This window comes from Erpetoichthys calabaricus, chromosome 3 (genome assembly GCF_900747795.2).
Source record: "Erpetoichthys calabaricus chromosome 3, fErpCal1.3, whole genome shotgun sequence".
Classification (NCBI taxonomy): domain Eukaryota; kingdom Metazoa; phylum Chordata; class Cladistia; order Polypteriformes; family Polypteridae; genus Erpetoichthys; species Erpetoichthys calabaricus.
Genome location: NC_041396.2, coordinates 119,276,214 through 119,292,806, shown reverse-complemented (window position 1 = coordinate 119,292,806; position 16,593 = coordinate 119,276,214). Strand labels below are relative to the sequence as shown.

The following is a 16,593-nucleotide window of genomic DNA, read 5'->3' as shown; positions in this document are numbered from 1 at the left end:
TCAGCAATGGAGGTCTTCCTTGGCCTGCCAGTCCCTTTGCGATTACTGTGCTCATCAGTGCATTCCTTCTTCTAAATGATATTCAAGACACAACTGTTTTACATCCTCATAATGGCTTCTTTGACTTTCATTGGCACAGCTCTTCTTATGTTTAACCAATTGCAACTATAAATCCGTAAGTAGTAAACAGAAGCAAGCTTAGGTACCTTATACCTGCACTAATAAAGCAATGAATGAAACACACGATTGATCACAAACACCTGTGATACCAATTGGAAATGAGGGGAGCCATGAATAAAAACTTGTAATTTCTACACGGTGTGACCGAAATGTATGCAAATACCTTTTAATTAAAGTCTGCAATGCACACTTAAATCACATCTGGAATGTTTGATTTATAATCAAACTGTGGAGTAGAGGAGTAGAAGAAAAAAAAAAAAAGTGTTTTCCTACATATTATGGAGGGCCCTGTATAAGACACCTTGAAAACCGCATAACAAAGGCTTTTTACAAGAGTTCTAATGCAAAACTAACAAAATTGATTTCATACAGGAACTAAAAAAGGAGAGACATATTTGCACAATTAAAAGCAACACAAATCTGAAATATAAATCAGTTTGACTTGCCGGTTTAAATATTACTAAGTAGTAAGATTTTAAACTACCAATTGATTCAAATATAAAATATTACAAAAATGTTAAAAAGCTTAAAAAAAAAAAAAATGAATGTCCGACAAACCAGATTTTAAAAGCATGTTGTTATAAAAGTTTACTTAATTGATGCTTGCAACTACCTGATGGGTCAGGTTAGGTCAGGAAGCATGCACTGGTACAGCATGTTGCCGCACCCACCAAACGACGAAACAGCTTGGGATCCTAGTTGGTAATTCCCCTGGCACGACACATGGTCCAGCCCCACCCTCCAGAAATGACCATCTATCTGCCGCAGCCAGGTGTTACATGGGCATCCCCTTGGCCTGGTCCAGCCACTCCGATTCTCAACAATGAGAATCCTGCGAGCTGGATCACCTTTGGAGAATCGTGCCATATGGTTGTTGTGCTGTAACTGATGCTCCCTCACAATGCAGGTAATGTGCCTCATTCAGGACTCCGTGAGCAACCGCTCATTCGACACAAAGTCAAACCAACAATACCCAAGGATTCTCCAAAGAGACACAGTACCGAAGGAGTCCAATCTTCATGTCAGGTTACTGGATAGCATCCATGTCTCAAAACCATAGAACAAGACAGGAAGCACCAGAGGCCTCATGTATAAACGGTGTGTACACACAAAAACATTGCATAAGCCTGTTTCCACGCTCAAATCGCGATATATAAAACCTAAACTTGGCGTAAAGCCACGCACATTTTTACGCTAGCTAAAACTCTGGTGTACACTCTGGCACCCAGCATCCAAGCAGTGCTTTTGTTCCACTGTGGTTTCCCTTTCTGTTTTAGGTGCACATCCCTAACGCGGCTTTATCATATACACAGAAATTAACCGCATATCGTTTATTAGTTCAAAGGCATCTGATTGTAATTAACCTGTAACAATATAATGGTCCACGGAATGGCCAAACTATTCCAAATACCATAGCTGCTTTAGCGTTGTTACTCTCACTGCATCTTCTTCTTTCAGCTGCTCCCGTTAGGGGTTGCCACAGCGGATCATCTTTTTCCAGATTACTCTCACTGCACCACTCGGAGTATTTATATCACTGTATCTAAGTGTGGAACCACAGCTCTACAGCAGCCGATTGGAAAGAATTATCGGTATACAGCATCAAGCACACGCTGCCTCAGCCATGCACACTGTCTATTGAACTGCTCTCATACGACAAACGCTTCAGAGCCTTTCCTGTAGGGACATTGTGGTTCAAAAACAGTTTCATCCCAAGAACTCTAAACACACTCAGTCTATCAAGTGCTCCTTATAGAACTGTTTGTACTTATTAGTACAATTACCTCACTGTAAACTTGCGATACAGTTATAATATTGCACAACCTGAGCCACTTTATAAAGTGCGTATTTACATATGATGACGATATCATTTTTAAGATGAAATGCAGCAAAATACATTTATTACATTATACAGATAAAATGTTATCATTTAAATAATCTATATTGTTAATAATTAAACATGTGAAGACACGGTGGCGCAGCACTAGCTAGTTCAGGGATTGTTCCTGCCTCGAGCTGTATTCTTGCTGGTGCGACACTGGAAGAATAGATGGATGGAATAATTAAACATGGACTACGAAGATATTTCAATGTTCCTTAAAAGTTTTGAAGAATCCAAATTATAAGCAGCTTACAGATGGCTTAACATCTATTACACAGCTGATTGTGTGGCAATTGGTTACGTGGAGAAAGAAAAGGAAGGACAGGAATTGGAGGTTAGTACATTTGAAAGACTCAGTACTGATGCAATAAACTATTTCAAAAGGTCGTGCACGGCACAGCAAGCATCTTGCAGGAGGCAAGAAAAATCTCTGGACAGGGCGCCAGCTCATCACTATCACTGCGCCACCATGTTCCCATGTTTAATAACATGCTTTAACTCCTATCATCATGAAAATTATAGCAAGTATACATCTCAGTATTTTAATTATTCAGAGAGCTGTAATATCACGAATGTAATGGATTCTGTGTCCAGTCGAAGGAAGAGAAAGCCTGTTTAAGAAGCACATAGTGATTCACACACATACAGCACATAGAAGAACACATACAAAACAAAGCATTTAACGTGCTACTTTAGTTACGATGGGATTTGAGAAACTAGTAAATTAAACGATTTAAAGATGAAGTTTATGATGTTCTACTTTAATGACAAAATAAACTACGTGATTAAAGTGGAAATTTCGAGATTAAAGTTGACATTACAAGCTTTTTTCTCACTGTGTCCCTATTTTTTTTTTCTTTTCTCTGTACCCTAATATGATATCTGGCAACTCCTTTTTTTATTTCGGGCACTGTGTGACTTTGTGAACTTGAGCAATCGAGTTTTTCCCACACTCTATGTCACTCGTTCAACTTCCTTTTGTTGTTTATACCACTGTTTAAACCAACAAATAGTACAGATTTCCTTGCCTCCACTTGCTATTCGCTGAAATTCTATTTTCCCCTGTGCTTTTGCCATTGCCTTTTCACAGAAGGCTGAGTTTAAGGGCTATTTATATTGATTTGCATATTCAAAGAGGCATAATTCTGGGAGGAGTTTGGGTAGGGCAGCAGGTGTGTGCACGTGTGTTACTTTTCACGCTGACCGGGATTTATGGAGCAGAAGAACATGGAAGTTGCAGAACGTACAGATTTATGCATCTGGATTTTTTTGTGCATATGCACATTTCTGCTTTTGTCTGTACGCCATGTTTTAGTTTGAATTCTACGCACGGCATTATGCATGAGGCCCCAGGACTCTAAAGACTTGGACCTTTGTCCTTTTGCATAGATATCGGGAGCAACACACATCCCTTTCCAGCGACCTCAGGACTCCCCATGCTCTCCCAATCCGTCTACTGACTTCATAGGAAGAGTCATGAATGTCACTGCCGAGGTAAGTAAACCTCTCAACAAGGTCGACACTCTCCACAGACAGACAACACTGCTGATGGCTGTGCCCAAGAGGTCATTAAAGGCCTGGATCTTGTTTTTTTTTTTTTTTTTTTTTTTTATACAGGACATTTGCAAACCCAGACACTCCAACTCCTTCCTCAGTCTCTCGAGAGCCCTGATCACAGCCTCCATTAAACTCCGCAAAGATGAGAGCATAGTCAGCACAGTCAAAATCAGTGAATCTTTCTTCACCAACAGATGCCCTACAACCGCTGGACCCTACGACCTTGCCCAACACCCACTCCATGCAAACACTGAACAGAGAAGAGCAAGCACACCCCTGACGAACCCCAGAATCAACTAGGAAAAACCAGAGGTTCTGCCTCCACTCTGCCCAGCATTCACAGTACCAGTGTACAGGCTGGCCATGATATCCAGAAACCTTGAGCAGATCCCGCGAAGTCTCAGGATGTCCCAGAGGGCAGCTCAATCAACTAAGTCAAATGCTTTACAAAAATCAACAGAGGCTGCAAAGAAAGTCTGCAGATATTCACATATGCACTCCATGAGAACACTTACTGCCTAGATGCAGTCGATAGTAGACTTCTTGGCGTAAAACCAGACTGCTCCGGTCGCTGGTAGGTAAGCAAGTGATCATGGATCCTACTGAAGACCACCCTAGCAAGGACCTTACCTGGCACCAAGAGCAGCATTATCCCCCTGTAGTTTCCGCAATTCTGGCGATCACTTTCCAGATAGGGATGATGCCCGTCTCCCAAATGGAAGCAAAGATTGCTTGCAATGCCTGGAAGACAGCCTTACCAACAGTCTGGAGAAGTTCACCCTGGATACCGCAGATTCCTGCACCCTTTCCTAACCTCAGCTAGTTCACCACCTGTGCAATCTGAGACTGGGTGGCTCACAGCTAATTGTAGGATAAGCCTCAAGAACTGTGCACCCAGAGATATCCAACACCAAAACAACCCTCAGCAACCTTCAAGTTCTTGTGACGAAAGTCTCCCACATCACATTAACTTCAGCAGTCACACCCAAGTCCGCAAGCTCCTCATATAAACTACATACAAACTCGTCAGAAATAGCCTGATATTGAAGTCTGGCCAGGTCCAGCCTCATTTTCCTAGTAGGTGGTAGCCTACTGGACCCAAGCTGGATCTTCAGAGTAGCAACAATAAATCTGTGGTCAGAATTCACAAACTGGGCACTTCTACCAATATTTTAAAGCTGCTGTTATTACTCGTATTTATATGTGTTACACTATTAACATCTATTACATTATTAATTTTAATAATCAAGGTATTTTTAATAAAAAGAATTGGATTTCCATTTCCACCAAAGGTATTAAATGGTATTGAGTAAAGAGACATTTCATTGGTATGGCTATTTTGGTTATCAGGCACTGGAATTTTGTTATGACTTCTCTAACAAGTATACCACATTGGATGCATACATACAGTTTATATACACCAGATACAGACTTGGAGAACTTTTTAAACCTGACTCTACCCTGGGAGTCTATACGTATTATACCCATACCAAAAGGATTATAGGAACCATCTTTCCCATACTAACCAATTGCATGATTGCACCTGTAAAAAACCTTCTGTAACATTGTTTTTTTTAACTAGTCCTGTTCAACATGGAGTGCTACATTATTCCTGTGTTTTTTTACACCTAAACTTACTTGGCCAAAAATTGAAGTATTTCATAAGTTATATTTTCATTTCTAAAAGACTAGGGTATTTTCTCCAGTATAGTTTTCAATAACGTATATGGCTACATGTAAAACAATGAAGTATGACTGCATTTGATGACATATGTCAGTATGATGATGCCAAAATTTAAATACATTATACATTTTTTTGCAACTTGTTAACAAACAGAATACAGTATGACTGTAATTATGCCAGGAAGTTTGTATTAATTTTGTAAATGAAAGACAGTTTAAAGTTTATTTTTAAAATTCTACTCACCTCATCTAATGTTGTATAAAATTCTTCAGACTGGGAAAAAAAAAGAAACAAGCATTCTAAGAGCGTGAACAGACCAGTTTTGTTACAGGGAAAAGTGCGGTTTAGGATTATTGCTGAAATCTAACAAATCACCTAGTTCAGATAACATTTACTCTGGAGAGGTTATACAAACCTTGTGCATATTTAAGTCTTTGATAGGCATTTTTCAAAAATCACTAGACACTGGAGACATTTCTAAGGTTGAGAATCTAGCAAATATAATCCCATTATATAATAAGATTGATATGGCTGATTGGATTATTTTACAGGACCAGTAAACTTAACAAGTATGGGGTAAATTAACATAAGTAATTATTAAGAAACCGATTAAGCACCACATGGCTAGGACATGTGACCTAGTAAACAGCATGGGTTTAAAGTGGGAAGTTACATTTCACTACAATGGTGAGTGAAGTTCTGCTTAACACTTCAACTATGGTACTATGTGCAGGTTTAGTTACCAATTACAAGAATGACATAGCAACCCTACAGAAAGTAAAAGGGAAGATTGAGTAGGCCGAGGTATGAGCAATGAGGAAAGATCGCAGGAGCTGAAATGTTTCACTTTATCCAGACAAGACCGTAACATAACTGAAATGTTTCAACTTATAAAAAAAATTAACCATTAAGGGCAAATTTTACACAAACATTAGAAAGGTTTTTCTTCATTCAGAGAATCAAATACACAGAATAAAGTATTGTGCTACACAGCAGAAGTTTAGGTACCTTAAAAACTGAACTTGATATTATGGTGGAAAAATTACGTGAATAGGATTAACGAGATGGGCAGAAAAGCATGTTCTCAAACTTTTCCTCATAGAATTATTCTGTTTATCATAATCATTCTTTCTGCATCTTTTGTTGTTTGAGGCACAGTTGTTAGCATAGCTGCCTCACAAATCAGATCACATTTTTGGTCAAAACAATTGGTCTGACATGTTAGCAGATGCTTCCCTAGTCCTCAGGGACACTTAAAAAACATTTTCACCATTATGATCCACTTAAAGCATATTTCAGTTACTCCTTCTCTACTGACTTTAATGAACTTTGCAAAATTCACTGAAGTTCCCAAACACTTCTGTGATTTCACCAAACTCAATGGCATTCACTCATCACTATTACCAGTTCTCAAGTTATAAACTATACATTTTAGAACAAATTTTTCTTGTTTGCATTCCATTCCTTTTTACAGGGAGGAAAGACACAACTATAGTATCTTCCTATTAACAGTATTTTTTCTTTGCATTATTTGCATATTCTCAACATAGTCATTAAAGATTCACCCAGAGACTTTGATATTATATTCAAAGTATCCAAAGGGAACCCTATAGTGGGTATTCTGACTTGGAAGAAAGAAGAAACATGACACAGGGTGAAACAAATGCCTGAGAAAGAGAATACAGCTTTCCAATAACTGGCATGTGTGACCACAAAAGAATACATTATTTTTGTGCCTTAGGTCACTAAAGGGCAATCCCTAGCATGTGGCCGGATGGGTCTGCTACCGGTTGGCAGTAGTTCCATCTTTGCTCTGCAATCTAGTACTTGGAACATGAAGTATAAATGAATACTGCCAGAAGCTCTACGTTACCTATTTTTCTCTTTGTTAAAGAATCAAAGTAAGAAGTCTAAGAAAAGACAACTTTAGAAGGGCTACAAGAAAGCCACAATTCTCAAGCTGGCCAAAGAAAGGTTAAGTTGCTCAACAGTGACTACCCCTTAATGTCGGCACCCCCAAAGACCACTGGAGAGGACAGCAAAAACCAAGGACATATACATGGACTATTATATAAGGACATTGGCTTTTCAAAATCTATATATATAATTCACTAAGCCGCCGACAAGTAGCCACCCATGGAAAGCACACAAGACAGCCAGGCCCACCAACTCTAAGACCATTGGATACGACGACAACTCGCAGAGCCACGCCCACCAACTCGGACGCAGCAACTCACAACACCGGGCGTCATTCATGTTCGTCTCTGCTAGACTCCACATGCACCTCTGAGCCACATTGACTTTTCATTAGTCAACCTCAGTGGAACCTCGGTTCACACACAGGCAGCGCCAGAGAGAGACAGAGGCACACACACAGGCAGCGCGAGAGAGAGCCGCGCGCACACACACACAGGCAGCGCCAGAGAGAGAGCCGCGCACACACACACACAGGCAGCGCCAGAGAGAGAGCCGCGCGCACACACACAGGCAGCGCCAGAGAGAGAGGGGGCTGGACTCATAAGGTAGGAAGGCAGTTAAAGAATGCACTGGGCTTGATTTTGTTTTCACTTCTGTTTACAGCGATCAGTTCATAGTGTGCATTGTTGCAATGTTACTTTTCTTGGTGGTTTATTAAATTACAGATTTTTTCAAATGTTAATTTTTTTTCCCTGTGCTTAAAACTCATAAAAAAAAAAAAAAAAGTGTTTTTAGCCAGCGGTTGGTAGCGCTATAGCGCAAACTATTGCAGTGTTAGTTTTCTCTGTTGTTCAAGGTTTTCTCAGTGTTATTCAATGTTTTTACATTTAGTTTACTATTACGCTGTGCATTCTATGGTTTAATTAACTATATTTGTGCTTAAAAACTTAAAATATAGATTTACATAGTTTGTACAGTCTGGAACTGATTAATTGTATTTACATACAATCCTATGGGAGAAATTGCTTTGGTTCACGACCAAATCGGTTTACGACCATAGTTTTGGAACGAATTATGGTCGTGAACCAAGGTTCCACTGTATTCTTTTCGGTTATGACGCACGACCGCGTCCACCATCGCAAACTGTTTTACACGCCATGGTCTTAGAGTGCATGGGAGTTTGCCCAACCAGTCTACATGTGTCCCTCGGGGAATCCTGTGGGGGGTACTCAGAGTATGGGGTACCGGCCCCCCTGATAAGGGCTGTTCGGTCTCTGTACGATCGGTGCCAGAGCTTGGTCCGCATTGCCGGCAGTAAGTCGAACCTGTTTCCAGTGAGAGTTGGACTCCGCCAGGGCTGCCCTTTGTCACAGATTCTGTTCAGAACTTTTATGGACAGAATTTCTAGGCGCAGCCAGGGCGTTGAGGGGGTCCGGTTTGGTGGGCTCAGGATTGGGTCACTGCTTTTTGCAGATGATGTTGTCCTGTTTGCTTCATCAGGCCGTGATCTTCAGCTCTCTCTGGATTGGTTCGCAGCCGAGTGTGAAGCGGCTGGGATGAGAATCAGCACCTCCAAATCCGAGACCATGGTCCTCAGCCGGAAAAGGGTGGAGTGCCCTCTCAGGGTTGGTAGCGAGATCCTGCCCCAAGTGGAGGAGTTCAAGTATCTCGGGGTCTTGTTCACGAGTGAGGGAAGAATGGAGCGTGAGATCGACAGGCGAATCGGTGCGGCATCCGCAGTAATGCGGGCGCTGCATCGGTCTGTCGTGGTCAAAAAGGAGCTGAGCCGCAAGGCGAAGCTCTCAATTTACCAGTCGATCTATGTTCCTACCCTCACCTATGGTCATGAGCTATGGGTAGTGACCGAAAGAACGAGATCGTGAATACAAGCGGCTGAAATGAGTTTCCTCCGCAGGGTGTCTGGGCTTTCCCTTAAAGATTGGGTGAGAAGCTCAGTCATCCGGAAAGGGCTCAGAGTAGAGCCGCTGCTCCTCTGCATCGAGAGGAGTCAGATGAGGTGGCTCGGGCATCTGATCAGGATGCCTCCTGGACGCCTCCCTGGTGAGGTGTTCCGGGCACGTCTAACCGGGAGGAGGCCCCGGGGAAGACCCAGGACACGTTGGAGGGACTATGTCTCTCGACTGGCCTGGGAACGCCTTGGGATTCTCCCGTAAGAGCTAGAAGAAGTGGCTGGGGAGAGGGAAGTCTGGGCATCTCTGCTCAAGCTGCTGCCCCCGCGACCCGACCTCGGATAAGCGGGAGACAATGGATGGATGGATGGGTCTTAGAGTTGGTGGGCGGGTCTCCGTGAGTTTCTCTTGCGAGCGGGCACATGACCAGGCGGTGTGTATGCTTCGAGAACGAGGGTGGACGCGGCAGGACTATCTAAGAAGAGGCATGTTTGTCACGGATGTGAATCGCTGTATGCAGCGTGTAGAACAGTTTGCGAGGGGTATCCCATGGTCTTACAGTTGGTGGGCGGGTCTCTGTTAGTTGGAGCGAGGGTGGACGCGCCAGCACCATCTAAGAAGAATCATATTTGTCGTGGATGCGAATCGCTGTATGCAGCGTGTAAAACGCTGTATTGTATGTTGCCCTCTCCAGAGTTGCATCTTTTCATTCACCTACAGTCGTATCCTCGAAACCAACCCCATTTGGACAACTGTGTCTTTCAGGAAGTGTTCACCCATCAATACATAATTATGCGGCGTATGCTACGCCGCGGGTTGGCCAGTATGTTTTAAATACTATAAACATGTAAAGCAGCAGGACTGCAATTTTTCAGTAATACCTTCTGTATTTGTCATTATGTATTGGTTCAATGGACACCCTCTAGTAGACACACAAGTTTAAATATAAGGTATTACATTAAGTTTTACTCTGCTGTCACATTTTCTTGATTCAACTGATTGCGAGTGTCTGCAATCTAGTGTTGAATATCACTATGAATACTTTGCTGCTGGGATATATTCTGCCTTCATGTGGTCCTTCATTAGGAAAAAGCGTGTTTATAATGTCAATGAATTGTTTTATTACTTTTCACTGATCTGGATTTTTACAAATGTTAGGTTATGTAAGGAACACATTAATGCTTTGTATTCAGTAGTTTGCATATATTCAAAATAAATATTATTCCAAACAACCTAGCACTACTCAAATCAGATATATAATAACAATGGTCTCCACCAAAATCTTCCACACAAAAAAAAAAAAAAAAAAAAGTTAGACATCTTATATTTACAGGTATTTTAGTTTAACTTTTAAATTACACAAATTTAGATTTTATACATTTTTTTGCTTCTTAAAAAAAAAAAAAATCCAACAGCAGGCACTTAATTTCTGTCCAGTAAGTGCCAATATGGCACAGTGTTCCATTTATTTATTTATTAATTTTAACCATTTATAGTCTTTTTTTGAAAAGGGTACAGTTTTTTTGGCTTCAGTGTTTTTTTAACAAAATTCTTGGCTTAAACTAACAATTTTATACAGCAAGATATTTTTTGATTTTTGGAAACATTTTAGTTTAGCCTTTACCATACTGTACTTGATCAGTTTTATGACCTAATTTTTCAAAATGATGACATCTACTTTTATCAATTTGTTGTGACAAAACAGAAAATGTGCAGCACAGCAAAGAACATTAGAATGATCTAGATAAATCTAGACAAGAATGGGACATTCAGTACAACACAGCTTGCCAGTCCTATCCACTTAATTCTTCCAAAATAGTCTAGTTTTGAAGGTCCCTGAAATTCTACTGTCTACCACACTTCTTGGTAAGGTATTCCATGTGTCTATGCTTCTAATTAATATACCTGAGATGCAAATTAAGCTTACAGGCCTATAGTTGTTTGGATCAGTCCGATCACCTTTGTTATATAATGAGATATTTGCCATTTCCCAGTCCTTCTGAATTTCCCCAGTGCAAGGGGACTTCCTAAAATCTTAGTCAAGGATATATTTGATCTTGTCCAGGAGATTTCTTTGGATTTCAGCCTATTTAATCTAAGCTGTACTTCTCTCTCTGTAATTACCACATTGTTCAGTACCTCCTTAGTAGTGACTTACTACTGGGAGATTATCTAATTCCTCACATCTGAAGACATGAGAAAAAAAAATAAACAGAGCATCTGCTGTGTGCATTTTTTTAATTTCCTTTTACTATTCCTGATACAATTCACTTTTTCCTTGACTGTTCTTTTGCTACTAAAAGAATTTGTTTGGGTCATCTTTCACTATATCAGAGAGAGAGACTTTATTAATCCCAAGGAGAAATTCACATACTCTTTAATATTGTTTATGTATGGAGTAATAAAAATGCAGGTAGAAACAGACAATAACTATGAATAATGTTAACGTTTACCCACCCGGGTGGAACTGAAGAGTCGCATAGTTTGGGGGAGGAACGATCTCCTCAGTCGGTCAGTGGAGCAGGACAGTGACAGCAGTCTGTCGCTGAAGTTGCTCCTCTGTCTGGAGAGGACACTGTTTAGTGGATTCTCCATAATTGATAGGAGCCTGCTGAGCACCTGTCGCTCTCCTACGGATGTCAAACTGTCCAGCTCCATACCTACAATAGAGCCTGCCTTCCTCACCAGTTTGTCCAGGCGTGAGGCGTCCTTCTTAATGCTGCCTCCCTAGCACACCACCGCGTAGAAGAGGGCGCTCGCCACAAACATCTGATGGAACATTTGCAGCATCTTATTGCAGATGTTGAAGGACGTCAGCCTTCTAAGGAAGTATAACCGGCTCTGTCCTCTCTTGCACAGAGAATCAGTATTGGCAGTCCAGTCCAATTAATCATCCAGCTGCACTCCCAGGTATTTATAGGTCTGCACCCTCTGATATATTCCTCTCCAACTGCCTTTTAAACTTCCCTAATATCCTACTTAATGGTTGCCCTCATACTCTAATACACCTTACTATTTCACAATGGAGTTGTTAGTCTTACACTATATATAGCTGTTTACTCCTTTGCAGCTTCGTTTTCAATTCTTTATTAACCCATTACAGTTAATACGAAAAAGTTTTTTTTTTTTTTTTTTTTTTTTTTTTTTAAAACTATTTTGGCCTTTGCATTTGTGCTCTTCCTAAATACTGGAAATTGTACTATATTATGGTCACTTGGCAATAACGGTCAAGAAGAAGAATAAAAATTGAATTTAATGATAAAAAGATGCATGTAAACCGAAAACTGCACAATTTCTTAATAATTAAATAAAGCTATGCCATTATTCCATTTACACATGCATTAGTGTAGTCAGTATTTTAGCAAACTATACGAGTAATTCACCACTTTAATGATGGTGAATAAAATTCTTATATCAGCACTGTTACCAAATAAAAAAAAAAAAAAACAACTTTGTGATAGCAATAACCTCTTCTTACTTTTATCTAGACCACAGTTTCAGACAATTAAATGATCTAACAAGTGAGTAAGGACAAAAAAAATGTATTTGGAAATGTACAGTTTTATTTATTTTAAACAGATATTTGGAAATGCAGAGCACGAAATCTATAAGTGCTTCAAATACACTATCAGTTTTAAGTTAACCTTTCAAAAGTAAAGCAAAGCTGTTACCTCAGCAGTTTGAAGCCGGTGTGGGCAGTTATTTGCTCTGGTATAAACACATCTAAGGCTACATTCCATTTGAGGCAGTATGAACATCAATGAGTCTGCATATCTATATAAAAGCAGTTAATTGAAAAGAAAATAAATATTTCATTCTAAATTTTATTAAGTTATAAAAAGAAATTAAAGTCTTGTAACCACATATTGACTGTCAACTCTACATTGTCTCTGCCTGAGCAAGTACTAAATAAAACGTATTGAGAAAACAGCTTGATGGATGGTTGATATAACAAAGCAATTTTCAAGACATTCTAGAATTGAAAGCGCCAAGAATATAAGGAGAATACAAGGATGTTGTCATGATGTAACAGGTATTTCACTTCTGTCCTATAATTTTTTTACTGTAGCAATGCTCATTAGACATCTACTCAAAACTGCATTTACCTCCGAATAAATGCAGCAACTGACTCAATGGTGGCAAGAATGGGCTAAGGCGTCCAACAACATTGAAACTGAGTTGGTACATTGGTTCAGTGAACAGATAGTTCCTTAGAGGTGCCTTACTCTAAACAGCATGTGTACAAAATTGCAGAAAAACACAAACATTAAATATTGCAATGGTAGAATTAAGCTATATAAAAAGATTGAATTGTGAATGTGGATTGTTTCTACAGAGTTTAACACTAGAATTACCAGAGCCTACGAAAAAACTCGTAAATCCGTCCCACCTTAAATCGCGTCTTAAAGCCGTTTGCACATCTCCGCCAGAGTCTTTTGTCATCTAAATGTGCCGATTAAACAAAAGCTACTAGCAGCCAGCTATTCCATCCCCCCACCGACTTAGAATGAACTCCTAGCTCATGCCTTGCCTTGATTTGATTATTTGGGATTGAAGTGGAGTTTTACAGTGGAAATAATTCGAGCGTTATTTGGAATACACGCATTTCATGTGTGTTCCGTTTCTACAGTATAGTAGTAGTCTGTGCAAACACATTTTTAAAACAGAAACGTTTTTCATATTCTAATAGTAAATGACAAAATGTAGGCATAAACTATATAACGTATGAAGCCTGAAGTCCATATATCAAAGAAACACTTTCACAAAAGGTACAAATAAGAGAACACGTGCATAGAACCACAGCATAGAGAGAAGTGAGTACATTGCTTCTTACAGGAAAAGGTGATGGAAAAAGTGCATTGGTACGAGAATGCAGTCACGAGTATACTGCAGTCTTTATGTGAAAACAGCATAAATAATGTGAAATCATTCTCTCCTCTGCATGTCCTGGAGTACAAAAGAAACAGCATACAGCAACATGTGGGGACTGGCAGGAACACTCAATAACACTGAATAAAAAGAAAATCAAGTGACGGTGAGATACGAAGGAAGGCAGCTTCGCCAGCGTTTATGTGTCAGAACCCTGTAAGAAGCAATGTACTCACTTCTCTCTATGCTGTGGTTCTATGCACGTGTTCTCTTATTTATACCTTTTGTGAAAGTGTTTCTTTGATATATGGACTTCAGGCTTCATACGTTATATAGTTTATGCCTACATTTTGTCATTTACTATTAGAATATGAAAAACGTTTCTGTTTTAAAAATGTGTTTGCACAGACTACTACTATACTGTAGAAACGGAACACACATGAAATGCGTGTATTCCAAATAACGCTCAAATTATTTCCACTGTAAAACTCCACTTCAATCCCAAATAATCAAATCAAGGCAAGGCATGAGCTAGGAGTTCATTCTAAGTCGGTGGGGGGATGGAATAGCTGGCTGCTAGTAGCTTTTGTTTAATCGGCACATTTAGATGACAAAAGACTCTGGCGGAGATGTGCAAACGGCTTTAAGACGCGATTTAAGGTGGGACGGATTTACGAGTTTTTTCGTAGGCTCTGGTAATTCTAGTGTTAACTTTCATCTGAGATGAAATAATTAAATTAAAATTCTCCATAAACAATTAAAACATTGCATGAACAGCCAAGTATAAACAACCCACAGGTATTCTTATTTGAATTTTTTCAAAAATAAAATTTTAAAGCTTTTACCTGACAAAAGAACAAATACTTTGCAGAAAAGAATAGGACAAATTAAATCTCATATATAAAATCATTGCCTCTACGGATAGTTCTGCAGTGAGTATTCTATAGCGATATTCAGACCAAGCATTAGGGGAAAAAAAATGATGAATAATAATGTTTATATAATTTATTTATAAATTGCGTAACATTCTTATAAAAAATAATTCAATATAATCTGCTGCCTTCGACACAATCGACCACGACATCATGATCTCCCGACTCGAATCCTGGGTTGGTGTATCTGGCTTAGCCCTCGACTGGTTCAGGTCATATTTCTGCAACAGGACTCTTAGAGTCATGCTAGACGATTTTTCATCTGAATCAGTCCCACTCCCATGTGGTGTCCCCCAGGGTTCCATTTTGGGGCCACTACTTTTTTCAATTTACATCCTGCCTTTAGGTGCAATTTTTAGAAAACATGCAATCTCGTATCACCTATATGCTGATGACTGCCAAATTTATTTCTCCCTCAAGTCAACTGACTCCACTAAACCTCTTCTCAACTGCTTATCTGACATTAAGGACTGGCTGGCTGTAAACTTCCTTCACCTGAACGATTCAAAAACCGAGGTCATTGTTTTTAGTCCCGACCGCAAACAGACCCTACCCCTTGGCCTCGACTTTCTTCCCATTCCAGTAACTTCGTCCGTTTCCAATCTTGGAATCAAAATGGATATGGTCCTGAAAATGGATGCTCAAGTCAACAGCACAGTAAAATCCTGCTTTTTCCATCTCAGGCGAATTGCCAAACTCAAACCAATTCTGCCTTACCACCTCCTGGAATCAGTAATCCATGCATTCATTACGTCCCGGCTCGACTATTCTAATTCCTGCCTATATGGTATTAGTAAAGCCACTCTTTCGAGACTCCAATTGGTTCAAAATGCGGCTGCAAGACTTTTAACTGGAAGCAGCAGAAGCCAACACATTACACCGATTTTAAAAACCCTACACTGGCTGCCGGTTAGCTTCAGAATTGATTTTAAGATACTCCTCTTAACCTATAAGGCACTAAATGGTCTAGCCCCTGCCTACTTGAGTGTCTTGCTCCATCGTCACAATCCCCCTTGTGTTCTTAGATCCGCAGATCAGCTGCTCCTAACCGTTCCCAAGGCACATTTTAAAGCTCGTGGTGAAAGGGCTTTTTCTGTCTGTGCACCCAAGCTCTGGAACTCCTTACCTTTAGTGGTTAGGCAAGCCACTTCAGTCACCACATTCAAATCACACCTAAAAACGCACTTCTTCACATTGGCTTTTAATTCTTAACCTGTCTTATTCCCACTTGCTTTTTGCTATTTCTCTGTTTTATTGGGTCCCCTGACCTGTTTTTTAGTGTCTCTGTTTTAATTCTCTCTTAATGTTTGTTTTTAATATTTTGCTTTTAGTCTTGCTTGTTTTAACTGTACAGCGCTTCGGTCAGTTGTAATGCTGTGTTTTTAAGCGCTTAACAAATAAAAATGGTATGATATAATAACTTTACGTTAAAAAATAAACTACAGTACATACAGAAACACAGGAATGTTTTTACTGTCAAAGACATTAATAATTTCCAAGCTTGAACTCATGTCATATGAATTATGTAAAATCACTTTTCTTAATAAGTTTTTATAACATACAGAATAATAGCGAGACATATCTTATCCTGACCGGCTCAGATGCAAAGAACTTGTGAAGGAGACACTGAAAGAACAGGAAATGTTTATGCCACGAGTGGAC

At 39.8% G+C, this 16,593-nt stretch overlaps 1 protein-coding gene across 3 annotated transcripts in view; it reads right to left on the bottom strand.

Moving 5' to 3' along the window:
* The window catches only part of LOC114648337 (endoplasmic reticulum membrane-associated RNA degradation protein-like), a 146,208-nt gene that overhangs the window by 112,907 nt on the left and 16,708 nt on the right, over positions 1-16,593 (bottom strand). For all 3 annotated transcript variants that reach the window (XM_028797319.2, XM_051924257.1, XM_051924256.1), the window contains exons 9-10: positions 12,802-12,904; positions 5,547-5,576 (exon numbers count right to left, since the gene is read on the bottom strand). In XM_028797319.2, coding sequence (XP_028653152.1) covers positions 5,547-5,576; positions 12,802-12,904 — 133 coding nt within the window. The remainder of the gene's footprint in view (positions 1-5,546; positions 5,577-12,801; positions 12,905-16,593) is intronic.